The sequence below is a fragment of the Danio aesculapii genome, chromosome 17 (assembly GCF_903798145.1).
Source record: "Danio aesculapii chromosome 17, fDanAes4.1, whole genome shotgun sequence".
Lineage (NCBI taxonomy): Eukaryota > Metazoa > Chordata > Actinopteri > Cypriniformes > Danionidae > Danio > Danio aesculapii.
The window spans coordinates 19,972,406-19,992,104 of record NC_079451.1 but is presented as its reverse complement, the minus strand read 5'-3'; the positions used below and the strand labels follow the sequence as shown (position 1 = coordinate 19,992,104).

Sequence of the window (19,699 nt, the reverse complement as noted above, 5' to 3'; positions counted from 1 at the left end):
TTTTTCAATAAAAATCTTTTTGGCAAAGAATTCTTCACTGTGCCAAATTTGGCAGCAAACTTTAAAGATGACTTCCATATTCAGCTTAGTAATGTAACAGCTTTGAAAACAAATTAATGTGCAGAAAAGATGGGAGAAAGTTTTCATTGTAGTTGTTTAGGCTGGCCACATATAACATAAATCGGGACGTTACTTGGAATCTACCACATAAATGTTTGCTAACTAAGTAAAAGAAATGACATAAAATATTACATAAATGCTATCATGGTAATAGTTTACTTAGTAAATACATGCTAGTTATTGAAAACAAATGTACATTTTGTGCCTGGGAAGAAACCATTGTTCATCTTTTTTTGTGAATGTACTTGTGTGGAACTTTTGGACGGAACGATGTATCTCTCAGAAAAGACAAAGGTTAATGTTTGTTTAAATACATTTGACATAATTTTCTTTTATTACAACTCTACATCTTGCATTCAGTACACGGTTATTCTTTTTAATATAATGGGTAAGTTTTTTATTTACAAGTGTACATTTTTGGAAAGAAATCCATTTTGTCTTTAATGGGCATAAAAACAAAAAGTCTTTTAAAAGTCAAAAATGGATTTCAATGTATAACTTTATATAATTTCCCCTCTGGCCTTTATTTTTAATTTACTTTATTTAGTTTATTTTATTTTTATTTTTTTCTCCCTTCTTTAAAATGTGTTTTGCAGATTGTAACATCTAAAGTAACATTTTTTCTAATGTTCTAAGCTTCTGTTGTCTATTGTTAACAGTTTTTAAAACAATAACAATAAATAAATATATTAATTAATTAAAGAAATAAAAAATTATTATAAATATGATTCGGCCCTATGGCAATACGTAAAACACGCAGGACTTTTATTATGAAATGTTTTTCAACGACGACCAGGAAGTACAAAATACGTCATTTCAAAGCGTTGATTTCACGTTCACTCTACATTGGATTTATAATGTTTAATAAAAAGCCGCGCAGAAATTTCAGGCAAAGGAAAAATGAATCCAGTGATGAAGACGACAATGAGAAACTCGCTGCTGGTGACGGTGGAAAAGAAGCGGATTCAAAGGCAGATTTACCTTCAAAAGCAGGGGTTTCAAGCAGTTCACGAGTATCTCGAGAGTGTGACTCGAGTGATGCAGAAGAAGAGGAGGCTTCAGTTTCTGCACTTCAGACCAAAGACAGAAAACTGCACACAGACAGCAAAACACTCAGCTTCTCTGATGATAAAGACTGTGAGTATGACACAATAACCACGCTTTTGATAAATGTATGTGTCTTAATGCAAAACACTGCAGGTGATTAGGGTAGAAATGTATCACAATTATTTACCAGTTGATTGATTACATTAAATGGATAGTTCGCCCACAAATTAAAATTGTACTAAGTTAAATATTAGAAATAATTATCGAAAAAATAAATAATTAGTAATAATAATGATTAGAAATAATATAATATTTAGAAAAAGATGAAAACCTGAGATCATAGACTTTCATAGTAGGAAAAACAACTGATGCTATGGAGGTCAGGTTTACAGCAAAATGTCTTATATCTTCCATCTCATTTGAAACTAATAAAGAGAGTAAATGATGATAGAATTTTCGATTTTGGGTGAATTGTCCCTTTAAGAAAGACACAACAAAAACACTAAATGTTTAATGAGAGTTAAATGTGTTGTTGAGGAGATTTGGGGTATCCACAGTCTAATAAATATTACCAATATCAGCGATCACCTGAACCAGGACCCTCTTCTCTCCACCACACTACATGACAACCTCAAAACATTATGCAATTCTGAGTGTACCTCACACAGGTCAGTGGACTTGACAAACCACCTGTAGAAAACACACTGGTTCATCTCTCTGACACTTTAACCGACACTTGCACCAGTTTTGCACCTGATACCTTTTTTTACAATCACTCCATATCTAAAAACAGCATGACAACAGGTTAGTGGGCTTGACAAACCACCTGTAGAAACACTTCTTTCCATATAAAAAACACTCCCTACTTAAGCACTTAGTTCTCCGAGCACTCACAGTTACTTTAATAAGCACTTCCTGTGTGTATTGGCTCTTCTTGTTAAATCTCTGAATGCCTCCTTAATAGTAAGTCGCTTTGGACAAAAGTCTCTGTTAAATGATTAAATGTAAAGGAAAAGCCCAAAATCTCACAATTTAGAGTTGCAAGGCAAGTTTATTTATATAGCACATTTCATACACAGTGGCAATTCAAAGTGCTTTACGTAAACAGGAATAAAAGAGACATGCAAAAAAAGTAAAATCAATTAATATATAAACAGATTAAAATGTGTTAAACAGGTTTTAAAAGAATAAAAAAGAAAAGAAAAACATAATAGTGCGATCTGTCAGACATAGCAGAGTGCTCATTCAGTAAAGGCGTGAATAAACATGAATAAACTAGTGTCTCATATTAATGAAGAAATTTCACTCTCACAGCCACAGAGGGAGGTTTTCAAGTGAAGCGTTCAGCCAACAGAGAAGTTTTGTTCCAAGCACGGAAAAAAGAGGATTCTCCTGCACCAGTAACGTGTTCTCAAAAAGGTGTGTGTTTTATTTTATATTAACTGTAATAACTACATAGTTCTGTGCGTTGATTCATAAGTGAGTGTTTGATTCTTTATATGTTTTCAGGGAAGAAGAGTAAGGATGTCAGTCTCTCAGACAGTGATTCTGATGCATCAGCTGAAGACATTCCTCCTGACACTGATGAAGAAACCTCTTCCACCATGTCAAGTTCATCCGCTTCTTCATTACCACAACGAGGTAACTAAACCTGAAGACTACAACTAAACCTACACGATTTCCCCTAACCTTTTTGGCATTTAAATAAAAATTTTATTATCATTGTTTTTATGTTGCACTTTGAGAGAATTTTATAGCAATAATAATTTCTAAATTGTGAAATAATTTTTATGGTGGCATGAGAAAGTCAACATACTGTTATACTACTTAAACTTATTATTCTTCCATCTTCTTCTTCTTCTGAGACTAAATTCTATACGCATCTCCTCCTAGAGTGTTCATACTACATCCACCAAACTAACTTCAAACCTCTAAACTATACTGAATTAAGTTGCTATATCTTTTCCAACTGAACTGACTTACGGTTTTCCTAAAACTGACCGGAAAAATTTAGATAAGTCCCATTGACTTAACATTGGACCAAACTTTGTGACCTCATAACTTTGTGCCAGACTGTCATACAGACTTAAGGTTGAGCTCATTCAACTTGAGACTACCAATCTGCCAACCACTGATCACCTTTCAACTTACTAGCCACACCCTAGAAACCACTTACGGCACCCTAGCAGCTGTCCCATAGACTTCTGTTGTAAAAAAAACTGCTATTGACTTTACATCGGACATACTAACAACATACCAACTAACAATATACCAATCCATACTAGAAACATACTAGCAACATGCTAATTCATGCTAACGATATACTAATACATACTAATGATACTAGAAACATAGTGACAATATACCAATCCATACTAAAAACATACTGATCATACTTAGCTAAAAACATGCTAGCAACATGCTTATTCATACTAGACCCATGGTAGTTTATGTTAGCAACCACTTAGAACACTTTAGCAGCCACCTAGCAACGCCTTAGTGACCACCTAGAACACTCTAGCAACCGCCCATTAGTGGTCGATCTAGCAACCACTCAGAATAACCTAGCAACACCTTAACAACTACCTGGAACACCCTACCAATGCCTTAGCGACCGTCAAGCAACCACTCAGAACACCTTAGCAACTGCCTGGCAATGCCTTAAACAGTCAAAACACCCTAGCAACCACTCAGAACACCCTAGCAAATGCCTAGCAAGAAATATGCCAATCCATGCTAGAAACATGCTAATGTATATTTAGTTATCTATTTATGCATCAAACTTAATAAACTACTTCAATTATTTCATTATTTTATTTTTAAAGCTACTTCAGACTTTTAGACTAGGCTTTCTCAAGACACCATAAAGTTTGTCTATGAACTTTAAATGTCTTGTTTTTGTTTTAAGTAGTATAAATATATAAATAGTGTAAATATATTGTTTTTTATTAATACAAATTGTAAAGTAAAACTGGATTAACAAATTGTGCTATTGGTCTGTTTGAATCTATATAAAAGGTACTATTAATGTTATGTTGTTTGAAAATAATAGTGTTTAATGGTAATTCTGGAGGAAACTATTTACAATCCTGTGGATTGAATCCGTGATTTTGTTATTCATTCTTTAAAATGCTCATAGCAATATTTGCCTGAATTTTCACTATTTCGATATACAATAATGTAAATATTGAAAGAAAATAGTTTTGAACAATAGATCATTTAAAGTAAAAATACAGCAAGTGGATTTTATATTAGGAAGATGTGGTAACAAATCCTGAAGACAAAATAATTAGCCCTCATCTGATATTTGAAATATTTTTCAAATATTTCCAAAGTGATGTTTAACAGGGCAAGCATTTTTTTTACTGTATTTTCTATAATATTTTTCGTCAGGAGAAAGTCTTATTTCTTGGACTTTGGCCTTTTTATAGTCAATATAATTAGCCCTCTTAAGGATAAGGCACTTGTCTAATGACTTTCCTAATTAACCTAAGCTAGTTAAGCCTTTAAATTGCACTTTAAGATGAATACTAATATCTTTCAAGATAACTAATAAAATATTATGTACTGGCATCATGGCAAAGACAAAGGAAATTAGTTATTAGAAATGAGTTAAAACTATCATGTTTATAATGTGTTGGGAAAAATGCTGTTAAATAGCACAAAAAGAGTTCAAATTTCACAGGAGGGCTAATATTTATTCTTCATAATGTCAGATGTCTTTAGCTGTATATTATGGGAACATAATGTATATTATGAGAAAATCAAATAATTTTCTGAACTTGGATGGATGTAAAGTAATAGTAGTACCCAAAGAAAATAAGGACCATTTCAAATGTTAAATTATTGTCACTTTACAGGTTTTTTTGTTGTTGTTGAAAAATGAACAAATATCACAAGGTCCCTCAAGTATGAAGATTCTGTTATTTCTTATGTTGTTTGTGTTACATTATTGCTTAAACATAAATGCACTTGTTACCGTCATTATTTGTCCAGTCATCATTCCTGATGCCAGAAAGATTCATGCTGCCAAAGAAAAAAGGAGACAAGCCAGAGCCCAGCAAGATTACATCTCTCTGGATTCACCTCGAACTCCTGGAAGCTTGAAGGAGGATGAGCCGAGCGATGAAGAACAAGACAGCGACAATGATCTGGACGATCACGAGCGCAGAATTGAGTTTGCACCCAAACCCAAAACTCTAAGAGAGAGAATGGCTGAGAAGATGGGTGAGAAACGTGCACTATTTATTTATGATGAAACATTAAAATTTGTCTGGATATACGTAACATTTGCTGTGTTTGTCTTCTGTAGGGAGTGATAGTGAGGAGAGCTTTACTGATAGCCAGGAGGAGGAAGAGCAGCAGATGTGGGAAGAACAACAAATTGGAAAAGGAGTCAAAAGGCACCAAGTGAGACCATCTTATTGTAACATTCAGTATTCAGTATCTCCATATTTACTTTCTTCTTATTTCACTTTGGTTTTATAGTGTTTCAAAGACCTTTCCTTGTATTCTCAGAAGGAATGGGATGCTCCAAAAGCAGCCCGACAGAAGAAAGTGGAAATCCCAGAAGCGCTTCCAGTAGTCAGTATTGGCGTCATTAAGAAGAGAATCACTGGAAAGTAAGTTGCAAAATTGGATTTGTTTTTTGTTAAGTCCCTTAATGCATTTGACACTTTCCACTTCCATTAGTGTGTAGTACAGTAGAGTGGAGGAACTATGATGTCAATTTGTATGCAAAAACCGGGAAGCGAGTTAGCATTTTAGCGGTTCCGGTTCCCTCGTCCCAAAGTCAATGGGTTTTTTGAATGGGATCTCAGTTAAATAAGCTTCATGGCTACCAAAACCCAAGATACTTTCACATTTTATTCTACGACATAAAACACATCAGTTACACCACACTCTTGATTTAAAAATTTTTTTTTTTTTTTATCGGTTACGGTTCTTTAAAAAGACGCTTGCTCTTAAGTTACTGAGAGACATACGTCATCAAGCTGAACTGGTTTAGAACGCAGCCCGCTTGTATTGGGCATTTGTCTGCTATTTTCATTAATAGTATTTTGTTGTTTGTAGTATTTTTCTAATATTGTGAGTAGATAATGCCTTAGCTGGTAAAGATGATCAAGAGAGATTAATTTGTTGATCATTTATTTTAATAAAAAGATTTTATGAAGATACTGCTTACCAGTGCAGTCTGTCTCTTTCCTGCTCTCAGTAATGCAAACGTGTGAATAAATGTGTAAGAAATGCATACATATTAACTGTCATTTTAACATGATCATTTAAATTTTGTTTGTTTTTTTTTCTTCATCTGAACACAGATGAACTTTAACTCTATCATAACTGCAATATTTACACTCCTTAAAATGTATCTCATATGTGGTATGGGCTGCTTTTCACCGTACTTAGAGACAAAAAAAATTGAATGTTGTTCTGTGTCCATGATGGCACTTGCAGGCATATAGACTTGTCCCTCATGCCTCATTTCTGTCGTCTGTTACGAAGGTAAACAGGCTGTGTGCCTGCGAGTGATACACTTATTTAAATATGTCTTATGATAATACTATGTAGGCACAGTTATACATACAGTTTTAAAACTTTTACAACAACCGTGAAGCAAAACAAAAATGTATTTCCCACATAAAAAAACTATCCAAAAGGCACTTAAGTCTATATACAGATGTGTTTTAGCGTTTATTTGTTTATAATATATAGCGTGGATTATAATATAATGAATCGAGAGAGTAAATCTTTGTCATGGACCATATTTCTAAAAATAAGCTTGAGAAGTTGTCATTAGCAGGGTGGTGCTGATGTCACAGGCAAGCGCCCTGAAGGCACTGTAGTCCGTTTATAGCCTCATGTTAGCTTTTCAGTTCTTGCATTTACATTTAAGAAAGTTGTGTTTTCGTCTGAGGATCATCCGGTTGGACAAAATGTGTAAGTGTACTGAACAGTGTTTAAACACAGAGCTTATTGTTTGCAATCTTCGGAAAGCCTATGGGAAAATCATATAGGGATTTTATAAAGGGAACCAGTTTTATGCTAGCAGCCGATTAGCCTACAAGGTAATGTCATAGTTTCTCCACTCTATAAAGATCTTAAAGTTGCAAAACACTAAGTACACTCCAAGTTCTCTTTATCAGTTAATAGACAAGGCTGGAGAATTCTCACAGATGTTTTGTTTGTTGTTTTTTGGAGTAACTGAGGCATGAGCTGTAAAGGCTCTGTCCTCTTCTAGAAAGGGGGTATGGAACAGCAGCTCATTTGCTTTTGAAGAGATTGATAGCATTTTCTAATTTATGACTCAAGGTGTTGAAACTTTAACTGAACACATTCTGTTTACCATTGCAACTTATATCACATAAAATAAAAAAGCCTAAAAGGAACAATTTAAAGTTATAATAAATAAAAACAGGAGTTTTCAAACATCATTCAAACATTTGTTTTGAATAAAACTAGTTAGAATATATTTTATAGTCTCTTTTTTAAATTGTACTAATAAAGGTCCCATGAAATAAAAATCTAGTTTTTAAGATGTTAGTTTCAGTCTGTTAGTTTTAAGGAGATCTATTAGCTAGCGTGCTCAAAAAATGTGTTTCGAAAATGTAAAACTGATATAAACATCCAAAGCTTGCTTTTTGTCACTTCTGCCTAAATGGGCTGATTTTTTTTTTTTTTTCACGTCATCTCATAATTTAGTTTCTTAATAAATTTTCCATCAAATCTTGACCAATCAAATGCTCTCTACAGGGAATCCACTGGGTCTTTAAAGTCTTAAAATGTCTAAAATCTCAAAAGCTAAATTTTAGGCCTTAAAAATTCTTAATTCTACTGAAATATTGTGTTGTAGGTCTTAATTTTGTTTTGTTCATGAATAGCTACCCAATCTGGCCATTAACACCCACACAATCAGCAACAACTTGACCTGTATTTTTATTATTAAATTATTATTATTATTGTAGACTGATGTAATTGGCAGCTATGTTTTTTCTATTTTTGCTAAGAGTTATAGGGTTTGTGAATAAATATATATTTGAAAATTAATTTAAAAAAATATATATTCAAAAAAAAGTATTTTTAAATGTATTAAATTTTTTATCATTTTTTTGATAGAGCAAGTGAAAATCTTTCCTTACTGGGATATTTTAAAAAAAATCCTTATAGCATTTAGTCCTGTATACATCTAAAATGTCATTCATGTTGGTCCTAAAATGTCTTAAAGTCTTAACTAGGTGAAACCTGCAGAAACCCTGTCTCTAGTATCTGACATACCCCGCCCTCTTCAGGACCTTCTAGTTAGCTTTTCATTTGATGCGCCTAGCTCTGCCAGTGATAGTGGTTGAGATTGTGATAAAAACGAAACGATATTGGCCGTTTTTAAAAAGGGGAGGAGCTACTCTGTCCCACCCTTTGTTTATTTTTCAGTTGAGATTACATCAAACATCGAATAAAAAAATGCACATTTCAAAACACTTCATGGGACTTTTAAGTTTTAATATTACTGACTGTTTTTACTGTATTTTTGGTCAATGCATACTTGGTTAGTGGAAAAAAAAAACTTGCCAACCAACCTCAGACCTTTGTGCAGTTATAAATACAATAAAGCATTAGAGAAAAAAAAATAATAATTCGACCGATTTGCTCCAGATTGGATTCGCTGAGGGAGGTGCACAGGGCACGGGAGGCGGAGCTGAGGAGGATGCAGCTGGATGTGGAAATGGCCAAAAGCACTTTAGAGGGCCTCGAAAACAACAATGCAGATGAGCAGCTTCGGTTTTACCGTACCATGAACGCATTCTCACAGAACCTGCTGGAATGCCTGTCTGAGAAGGTAATCTTTATCATTTAGTGTAATTCTAGAGATCCTTCATATGATATAATACTCTAAAGTAGGTTTGCTTTATCTTTCAGATGGCTTTAATAAACTCTGTTGAGCTGGACATGCACGGTCTCTATATTGACCAGGCGGAGGCGCTGTTGAGTCAGAGAAGAGAGGCATTACAGGAGGAGTCCTCACAGATTCAGAAGTTAACTTGTAAGACTGCATCTGCATACAGCCTTCTAGTTAGATAGATATACGGTAGTACAAATATTTTCATTGTCTTTTAAATCTGAACTCAAGACACACTACTTTAATGTGACTTACTAATTATGGTGGCTTGAGACAGTCAACATACTGTTATACAACATAAACTTATTCTTCCGTCTTCTTCATCTTAGACTATTTTAAGAATGCATCTCCTCCTTCACCGTTCAAACTACAACCACCAAACTAACTCCAACCTATACCAAATTAAATTGCTTTATTTTTTTTCAACTGACCTGACTTACGGTTTTCCTAAAACTGTCCCGGAAAGTACCATTGACTAAACATTGGACCGAACTTTGTGACCTCATAACTTTGTGCCAGACTGTCATACAGACTTAAGGTTGAGCTCATTCAACTCAGACTACCAATCTGCCAACCACTGATCACCTTTCAACTTACTAGCCACACCCTAGCAACCACTTACGGCACCCTAGCAGCTGTCCCATATACTTCTATTGAAAAAAAACTGCCATTGACTTTACATTGGACATACTAACAACAACATACCAATTCATCCTTGCAATGTACTAATCCATACTGGAAACATGCTAACAATGTACAAATCCATAGTAGAAACAAACTAATCATATCAGCAACATGCTAATTTATACTATAAACATACTAGCAACATGCCAATTCTTACTAAATTCATGCTAACATGCTAGTTTATACAAAAGAGCTTATAATGACCAAGAGGCGACACTCAATAGAATGTTCCATTGCAACAGCAGGGCCCAGCAACAGCCTGGGATTCCGCCATTTTGGAGTAAAAGCAGTCGGCTGTCCATTGGATCTTATTGCTGTCGCGATTGCAAGCAGCTGCTTTTTTATTTATTTAAAAAGCACATTAAAGCGGAGATACAACCTAAAAGACAACAATATGACACTTACAATCACAATCATCAGCACCTTTAATAGTTTATTTTACAGATTTATTGGAATTTTTATTCCAAAATGGTCGCCACGCCATCTAGTGGCTGTTTCCTAAATCGCACTTGAGTGTCGCCTCTTGGTGATTCTATGCTCTTGTTTATACTAGAAACATGCTAGCAATATGCTGATTCATAGTGTAAACACACTAGCAACATGCTAGTTCAAAATAAATTCATGCTAACATGTTAATTCACACAAGAACCATGCTAATTTATGTTAGCAATCTTAACAACTGCCTAGCAACGATTTAGCAACCACCTTGACCACCTTAGCAAACACTTGGAACACTCTAGCAACCACCTAGCAACACCTTAGTAGCCACCTAGAACACCCTAGCAACTGCTTAGCAATGCCTTAGCAACCGCCTAGCAATCCCTTAGCAAACACTCAGAACACCCTAGCAACCGCCTCGCAACACCTTAGCAACATATTGGAAAACCCTAGTAACCACCTAGAACACATTAGCAACTGCCTAAGCAACCGCCTAGCAGCACCTTAGCAAGCACTTAGAACACCTTAGCAACCACCTAGCAACACCTTAGTAACCACCTAGAACCCCCTAGTAACCGCCAAGCAATGCCTTAGCAACCACCTAGAACACCCTAGCAACCACTGAAAACACCTTTACCGGCTAGCAACGCCTTGGCAACCAACTAGAAAACCCTAGCAACCACTTAGCACACCCGAGCAACCACAAGGCAACACCTTATCAACCAGTCAGAACACCCTAGCAACGCCTTAGCAACCATTCAGAAGACCCTAGCAACATCTTAGCAAATAATCAGAACACCCTTAATTAATAAATTAATTATTCGTAGCCTACCGTTTCAACTACCTGACCCGCATGGTCTTTGTTTTACCCATAACCAAATCATAAATAAATAAAGATAAGTTACACACAAATTCCCACCTGTCAATCACTTTTTCCGCAGGACTCTGGCATGAATAGGCAGAGTGATCTGTGTCATTATAATGGCGTCCACAAACTTGGTTGGTAAAAACGTGCACAACCAACAGCAACCAACCAACAGTATCTGAGGTTTTCGCTAAAATTAGTAAGTACAAGCTTGAAAGCGAAAGATTGAAGCAGTGTTCTGACTTGCTGACTGCCTGGACCCACTGTCTCGAGCGCATGACAGTGTGTGGTCACGTGATGTGCGTTTTCAGTGGTATAGTGTGGATGGAGGGCTGTTTAGAAATGCTAGGTGAAACACCAGAGTGTATGTGGATCATTTTCATTCTGAAATGCCATTTTAAAACTGAGACGTTTTAGTGTAAACGGGGTCTGAGTGTGTATTTTTCGCGAGCGGGTTTACGATGAGGGCGGGGCGGAGGAACGCGATGCCGGCTCAGCATCATGGTGTCTATCGGCCATCGGCGATGGACAATAGCATCGTCTATCGGCTCAACCCTAGACTAGATGAGACTTTATATTTGAGCCCATTTTTTTTGTCAGATTATAATAATCATATCTTCACAGGACTGATCTCACTGTTATTCATATGATATTGTTTATTTTTGTTTACTCATAGATAACACTGATTCACACAGCAATGGTGACACAACCGAAGACTGCAGCCCTACTCAGCAGAGGTGAGATGGATTATTATGTCTGCACTTTCCCCATTACTAAATGTTATTGCCGTAAACACTGGATACACGAAGCCTGACATTATGAAACTCTACAGATTACAGCCTTCTGAGGCTCTCAGAGATGTTTATAATCTTTAAATTACAGTTGTCAAAGTCATTTATCACGTTTTTCCAATTCTCTGTGTTTTTTTTTCGTGCCCAAGCTTGTCTGAAGATGACATTGGGTGTGTGCCGTGTGACTGGGAACCAACGGTCGAGCAGAAGGAGGAGATTGAAAGTAAAAGAGGTGGGAGTATTTTCAGAGATAGAAATGCTATGAGAATAGGAAGATTGCACCCGATACTTGTGTCTAAAGTTCATATGAAAAATGACTCTAATTTCAGATACTCTGCTGAAAAGGGCACAGGAAGTGTTTGCGGATGTTCAAAATGAGTTCTGGGATGTAAAGAAAATCCTCTCCAGATTTGATGAGTGGCGCATCTCCTTTAAAGACTCTTACAATAATGCCTACATTGGGCTGTGTCTCCCAAAACTCCTGGCACCCTTGATCCGACACCAGCTCATTGGCTGGAACCCTCTACAGGTGATATAGGACTTGTGTATATCCGCTTGTTAAGTGTGATGTCACGTGAAGCGGCTTCCGGGTCCAATCCCTTTATCAAACTAAATGGGGAGACTCATCAAATGGTAATAATAAACGTCTACAAAGTGATGTAATACTTTCGAAAATCACAAACGCAATATATATATATATATATATATATATATATATATATATATATAACCATGCCTAATATCCGATGTGATAAATTTTTTTATAAATTGTTTAAATTTTGGTATTTGCGATGCAGCAAGTTCAGACTGTTGTGTACACTATGATTTTATATACAATTCACTTTAATGTGTGATATGACTAAAAAGTGGCCATAACCGAATATTTTCTCAATTCAAATGAGTAGCGGCTTGGACCCGGAAACAGTATTCCATACATCACCGATACGTCACGACTTAACAAGCGGATAGAATGTAGTAGAAGGTTATTTTGCTATTGTGTAATGTCATTTTGTGCAACATTAAAATGATTGAAAAGTGGTGTGTTTGGAAGTGAAACAGCCCGTGTTTTAGGACATGACCATACATAAACTTTAAAACATCATTTTATTTTGGCTAGAATGAAAGCAGTTTTAAATTTTTTTTAAACCATTTTAAGGTCAAAATTATTAGCCCCTTTAAGCCCCTTTCTTTGATAGTCTACAGAACAAACCATCGTTATACAATAACTTTCCTAATTACCCTAACCTGCCTAGTTAACCTAATTAACCTAGTTAAGCCTTTAAATGTCACTTTAAGCTGTGTAGAAGTGTCTTGAAAAATATCTAGTCAAATATTATTTACTGTCATTGTGGCAAAGATAAAATAAATCAGTTATTAGAGATGAGTTATTAAAACTATCATGTTTAGAAATGTGTTGAAAAAAATCAAACAAATTGGGGAAAAAAATAAACGGGGCTAATTAAATTTTACTTTATATTTGACTTTTTTAGAATATACGTTTTCACATTCTGATTCCAATGCCTAATTATTAAATTGTTAAAATGACTGTAATTAAATTAAGAATTCTTATGAATAAGACTTTATGTTCTTTTGTACTTGCATTCTGGAATTATATAATGAGTGGCATAAAATGGTATTGTAATAAAAGGACAATAATATCGATCATCACAATATATTTTGGTGCAATATATCATATGACAAAAATAGAGATCATCACAGGTCTAGTTTACAATGCAAATCCAATAAGATCCATTTGTTTTGTAAACAAAGCATATCTAAATATACACAGTTGAAGTCCGAATTTTGAGCCCCTCTTTGAATTTTTTTCTTTTATAAATATTTCCCAAATGATTGTTAACAGAGCTTGGAAATTTTTACAGTATGTCTGATAATATTTTTTCTTCTGTTTGTAATTTTTTTAAAAACCATTTTAAGGTCAAAATTATTAGCCCCTTTAAGCTATAAATATATTTTCCACCTGTACAGAACAAACCATCGTTATACAATAACTTGCCTAATTAACCTAACCTGCCTAGTTCACCTAATTACCCTAGTTAAGCCTTTAAATGTCACTTTAAGCTGTATAGAAGTGTCTTGAAAAATATCTAGTCAAATATTATTTACTGTCATCATGGCAAAGATACAATAAATCAGTTATTAGAAATGAGGTATTAAAACTATTATGTTTAGAAATGTGTTGAAAAAAATCTCTCTTGGGGAAAAAAATTAACGGGGGTGAATAATTCAAGGGGTTTAATTATTCTGACTTCAACTAAAAAACATATATTACTTTACAAACTGTTGAAATAAATCCTATAAACATTTGCATATTAGTCAAAAATGTTTCCCCACTTCCTTCATTAGATACATTTATTTGTAATTTGTTTAACGGTTACACTTTAGTTCTTCACAGTTTAGAAACATGCTGCACTGTGGGCATGGCAAGCTGACTTGAACACTTAAGCAATCTGTCTGTTTATAGGATAAAGACACAGCCTCATAAATAATTTTGAGATTCTGTGTCACCAATACATATACAAAACAGAAAAATCTGTTAATAAAAATGATGCTAAAACATAAAATAATCAGGTTTTTTTATTTATTAAACTAATAGATGTTAACATGCATGCTTTTAATGTTTCACCAATTAAATGCCATGAAAGGTCCTTAATTTTTTTATAGCTGTCAGTTATTGACTTCTTGCCACTTGTGATTCGTCATTCTTGATAGAAATTCTAACATGAATCGACTGCATTTGTTTCCTGTAGGCAGAAAGTGAGGACTTTGAGGCATTGCCGTGGTATTGTGCTGTTGAAAGGTTCTGTCACGGTCAGGGCTATGAGGAATCAGAGAACATGGACAAGACCACACTGCCCACCATAATTGAGAAGACCATCCTCTCTAAAGTTCAAGGTGACTCTAACATCTGTACATAACTATGCTAACAGGTTTATACCACTCACCAATACAAATCATTTTATGTTGAGTTTGGAAACTGAATATTTCAGTGAATGATTTCTTTTGACACTTTTTAATGTTATGAGACTGGGATTTTAGACAGGATAAATTATTAAATGTGTATTAATAGTCCCAGATAATCATTTATAAAATATTTTGTTCTTTGGCAGGTTTTGTGGAGCTGGTCTGGGACCCTCTTTCTGCCCAGCAGACTCGAACCTTGACAACACTGTGCAGGAGAATACAAGACGATTATTCTGTGTTTGTTGGCGAACAAAGCAAACCTGTCAAGGTATTGTTTTTAGGATGCATTAAAACTCTGAATAGATGAATATGTCAATAAATATAAGTAAGATATGATTTCATCCTGCAGGCCTTTGTGGAAGCAGTCATTCAGAGATTGAGGACTGCGGTAGACGATGATGTCTTTGTCCCACTGTACCCCAAAAAGTTAGTCAGTCTTGTTTTATATGTTGTTCTTGATATTTTTATTTGATCAGTGGTTTAAGAAAATGATGATGTGTTTTAATTTAAGTTTGCATGTCTTGATTTAATAACAAAACCTGCTTTTTCCTGAAGGTTTTTAGAGGATAAGCGGTCCCCGCAGTTCCAGTTTCAGAACAAACAGTTTTGGTCAGCAGTGAAGGTTTGATTTATCACTTCTGGTTATGTTATGATTATTAATATAACATCCTCATTCTCTTTTCTTTCAATTTACTATTCAGTAATTTAGATTCAGTAAGTTTGTCTTTAAAAAACATTACAATACAACTAGTTAATTAGTTCCATTTGTTAATGCCAGGTAATGTGTTTACTAACATGAACTAAGAATGAACAATATTTGTACACTACTTATTAATTAGTTCAACATTCGCTAAAGCATTATTAAAATCCAAAGTTGTTTAGATTAATTAATGCCCCGCACGTTTACAAACGAACAACTTTATTTTCATTAAGAAATGTATTATTCATAGTTTGTTAATATTAGTAAATACATTAACATTATTACTAACGTGTCGGCACCAATACCCTAGTGGTTACTGCGTTGACATAAAGCACCTGGGTACTCGCGGCGACCCAAATTGAATTCCCAGCTCAAGGTCCTTTACCGATCCTTACCCTATCTCTACTCCCCACACTTTCCTGTCTGTAAATCTCCAATCAATAAAGGTGAAAACAAAAAAAAAATTCAAATAAAAAAAAAACATTATTACTAACATAACTTACTAATGTAATTCTTTTTCAATTATGCTTCATTTTTTATATTTATTAGTTTTAGCTAGAAAGGACATGCATATATTTAAAATGCTACAGATTTTGTTCAGAATAAATGCAGGGTTTTTTTTATATTCTATTAAAAATACTCACAAAAAAAGTCAAATAAGGTCTAAAATATTAATATTTTTAAAAATTACATTTTAAATTGTAAATAAACTTCAAAGTATTATTATTTTAATCTTTTTGATCAGTCTTAAAGAAATAGTTCACCCAAAAATTAAAATTGACTCACTATTTAATCACTCTCAAGTGTTTCCAGACCTTTATGATTTTTTTTTTACATTGAATATAAAATAAGATATTTTGAAGAAAGCTGAAAACCTGTAACCATTGACTTTTATAGTAGAAAAAAATGAATACTATGAAGGTAAATGCTTACAGGTTTTCAGCTTTTTACAATACATCTTCTTTTGTGTTTCACAAAGGAAAGAAAGTCAACATATATGGAACAAGTGAAAGGGGAGTAAATGATGAGAGGATTTTTGGGTGAACTATCCCTTTAATTTTGTGTCCATTAATATATATACATTCATGATTATTCAATCCAATATTTAGGCTAGGATATTTCTTTATTACATGCTGATTGTTCAATATGAACTGTTTTTTGTCCAGTTGCTAGGTAACATGGCATTATGGGATGGTTTGATTCCTGAGCAAATTCTTAAAGAGCTGATGTTGGAGAAACTTCTGGGCCGTTATTTGATGATAACTGTTCTTAACGAATCTGATGCAAAACACACCGTCCAGAAATGCAAGAAGGTGCCAAATGTTTACAGTCCCAACCTAAATCTCATGCATACTACCAAGGTAATTCACCAGAAAACTAACTTGTATCTTTCTCAAAGATTGCAGATTGTTTTCCAAAATCATGGTTTATAGATGCAAATGCTGGATCATCACTACCTCAGCTGCAAAACTTCAGCAAACATCTTCTTCAAACCGCACATCTGATATTCAAGGACCACAAGGACTCCAGGTAATGTACACCTGTTAATGCATATTAATTCACCTTCTTTTATGATATTAAATAGGGCTAGGTTGTATGAATTATTTATATCATTACGTAATAATAATTGGGTGTGGCTAACTAGCATTTTGCAGTTGCAAATATAAGTACAGAATAACACTGTGTACAATCTCCATCTGTAAGTTAAACAGTCACTTATGTAGCACTAAAGCCTCTGCTGACTAACAGCCTCCCCTAGGTCTTTATGGCCACCAGTTAAGACTAGGTAGAGGAAAGAATAATACACAAATAATATTAAGTTATTTCATAAAATACTTAGTCTTGTTTGATATATTGGTCAAAAATATGATTGGTGTCATTCATTAAGTCAGTCCTTTTTCATTATAGAGCATAATTCAGTATCTGCTTTTTAATCAATTTTCTTTACAGTATCGCCCCAAAGCAGCATCCTGCTAAGTCCTAGTGCCTGCCACATGACACTAAAAAAAAAAAAATCTAAGAAAAAATTCTTACAGTTCATCAATTGGGGTGATGAAATCAAGTCAAATTATAATTTATTGTGAGAAGTTATGAGGAATAAAATCTCAAAGTTTGAAGATATTGGCAAGAAATCCAATATTGTAAATATTATATTTATATAAGGCCCAAACAACAGAAAAAAAAGTCCTTTTCATTGATGAATCGTTTAAGGCTCCGTCCGAAGGCTACTAAGTAGGCATTGCATTAAAACGTACTACTCGGCCATTAGAAAAGTACGTTTTGTACAGTATAAATGTTAGTATGAATGGAACTCGGACGAATTACATCCACCATTTTGTCATGATCACGTGACCTACCCACATCAGTTGCATGGCTTGACCCCCATTCATAAATTCTCTCATGGGGCATCATGGGATAGCGCAGCGTTCATCAGATGCGCACTTCAGAATCTCGCCAGAAGTAGTAGGTCATCCGGGTACTTCTCACATACTGTTTTCAAATTCGGACATACTACACAGGTAGCATACTAATTTTAACGTACTATATAGTATGGAAGCATGATTCAGGCGCAGCCTAAGTTTATTTACTATAACCATTTTTTGTAGATTTTCTGGAATAACTACCTATTTAAAGAACTATATGGTGAACAATATTGTTTTAAATTTGAAATGAAATTACTCATACCATACAATTATGGTCATATCGCCCACCCCTAATATTAAAAATGGTTGAATGGCATGATTGGAAATTGAATTATACAATACCTCTAATACAATATTGCCTTTTTTCCTCTTTTTTTTTTTCGCAGAGGACTTTTATCTGACGTGCTGTTTGTTCTCAAGAACATCAAGGCGCATGACAGTATTAAGACTATCACAGAAAAATATCATTGCAAAGACCTGCTAAAAGCTCTCCAGTAGCAGGCGTCTTGTGTCGATGTGTTTTTATACAGTATGTTTTAGAAAGCCACTTTGATATGTGTATGTATATTGAATAAAATGTTTTATTTTGGTGCACATGGTTTTCATTTTCCTTTACCTTGGTTGGAACGGTCATTCATCGTCATAAAATTTGTTTCATTATTTCAGAATGCAGTTGTTATTTTTTATTAAATGATATATGTTACTCGTTCTACCTGTTTATGCATGCCACATATATTAGGGTCTCATGTCTCTGGAACATGCATCCCCAAAAGAGCCGTTTCCTGGACTAAGTTTTGGATCAAAAAAGTCTGGTTTAAGTCCAAGATGTAGCATTTAGAGTCAGCATTTGAATGGGTGATTTAGCGTCCATGAATCTGGTTCTTTTTTTTTGTAGGATTCCTGTTGTGTAGGAATTCAGCCTTCTAAGAAAATATCCTCGCAGATGTTTGAGACGAAGAAGCTTTCCAGCCATTAGTATAACTGATGTTTCCCCGACTGCTAACATGTTTTTCTTTCACTGCTTCATTTGAATGTGTATAGACAGCCATTGATGTGGTGATATAATTAGTTGCGCTTGCTACAAAAGCACATTACTATTGTTAGTAGTTGCAGGTTGCCCTCTTTATCGACCTTCAACAATCTTATAGCAATAACAATAACACCTCAGAAAAAAAATTCATAGTTTTATTTAGCACTCTTCATTTTCTGTCCCGGGTTCAAACTGATGCAGCTGCACTGACATTACATAAAACAGCGCATAGTAAGAGGCATAAGGTGACACAGATCTGCGAATCGCAACACAGTAGGTTAGCTGACAAATTAAAGGTAAGATATGGGGGAAATTAACGTGATTATTTGCAAATGAAGCACGAGTCCACTTTTTTTGCATCCAATAAACAACCAAACCTTACAGAATAAATAAACACTGCACCACCCTTTAAATTATAGAAGACAAAAATTGAACAAAGACATTTCAATAAAACACTATTTTAATGTAACGTAGTTCCATTGCAACTATTCGTTTAACTATTGAGTAATATTAATTCAAAAGTTCACACTTAACTAATGCTTGATAAGATAAATGCATGTTTGGAATGCTGTCCTGGGAGAGAGCCCTAGCTCTGAGAATCCTCGAGCCCGGGGCGCCCTCCTGTTTAGTCAAGGGAGAGGAGAATCTGAGCTCAGGTAGGTCTCGAAAACTCCCCTGGATTAAACTAGGAAAGAGGGGAAGGAGTTGGGGTGGATGGGAGATCC

General features: G+C 34.7%; 1 protein-coding gene across 2 annotated transcripts; it reads left to right on the top strand.

Moving 5' to 3' along the window:
• The first annotated feature begins 935 nt into the window (after positions 1-935).
• Positions 936-18,538, top strand: gcfc2 (GC-rich sequence DNA-binding factor 2). Of its 2 annotated transcripts, none has more exons than XM_056477506.1 (18): positions 936-1,257; positions 2,482-2,586; positions 2,677-2,808; positions 5,164-5,394; positions 5,480-5,577; positions 5,686-5,789; positions 8,818-9,001; positions 9,082-9,205; positions 11,725-11,785; positions 11,989-12,071; positions 12,169-12,368; positions 14,608-14,752; positions 14,968-15,089; positions 15,171-15,247; positions 15,377-15,443; positions 16,688-16,834; positions 16,921-17,051; positions 18,331-18,538. In XM_056477506.1, the coding sequence occupies exons 1-18, from the start codon at positions 978-980 to the stop codon at positions 18,440-18,442; spliced, it is 2,403 nt and encodes an 800-aa protein (XP_056333481.1). In that variant the 5' UTR covers positions 936-977; the 3' UTR covers positions 18,443-18,538. The 2 variants fall into 2 exon arrangements, with proteins under 2 accessions (XP_056333481.1, XP_056333480.1); XM_056477505.1 differs by having other exon boundaries at positions 5,656-5,789.
• The last annotated feature ends 1,161 nt before the right edge of the window (positions 18,539-19,699 follow it).

Bases quoted from the DNA above. Each gene is read 5' to 3' on its own strand.
- gcfc2 (XM_056477505.1), top strand. From the start codon at position 978: ATGTTTAATAAAAAGCCGCGCAGAAATTTCAGGCAAAGGAAAAATGAA. The intron at 2,809-5,163 runs GTAACTAAACCT...TTATTTGTCCAG, and splicing joins TTCTTCATTACCACAACGAG to TCATCATTCCTGATGCCAGA. The intron at 14,753-14,967 runs GTGACTCTAACA...GTTCTTTGGCAG, and splicing joins CATCCTCTCTAAAGTTCAAG to GTTTTGTGGAGCTGGTCTGG.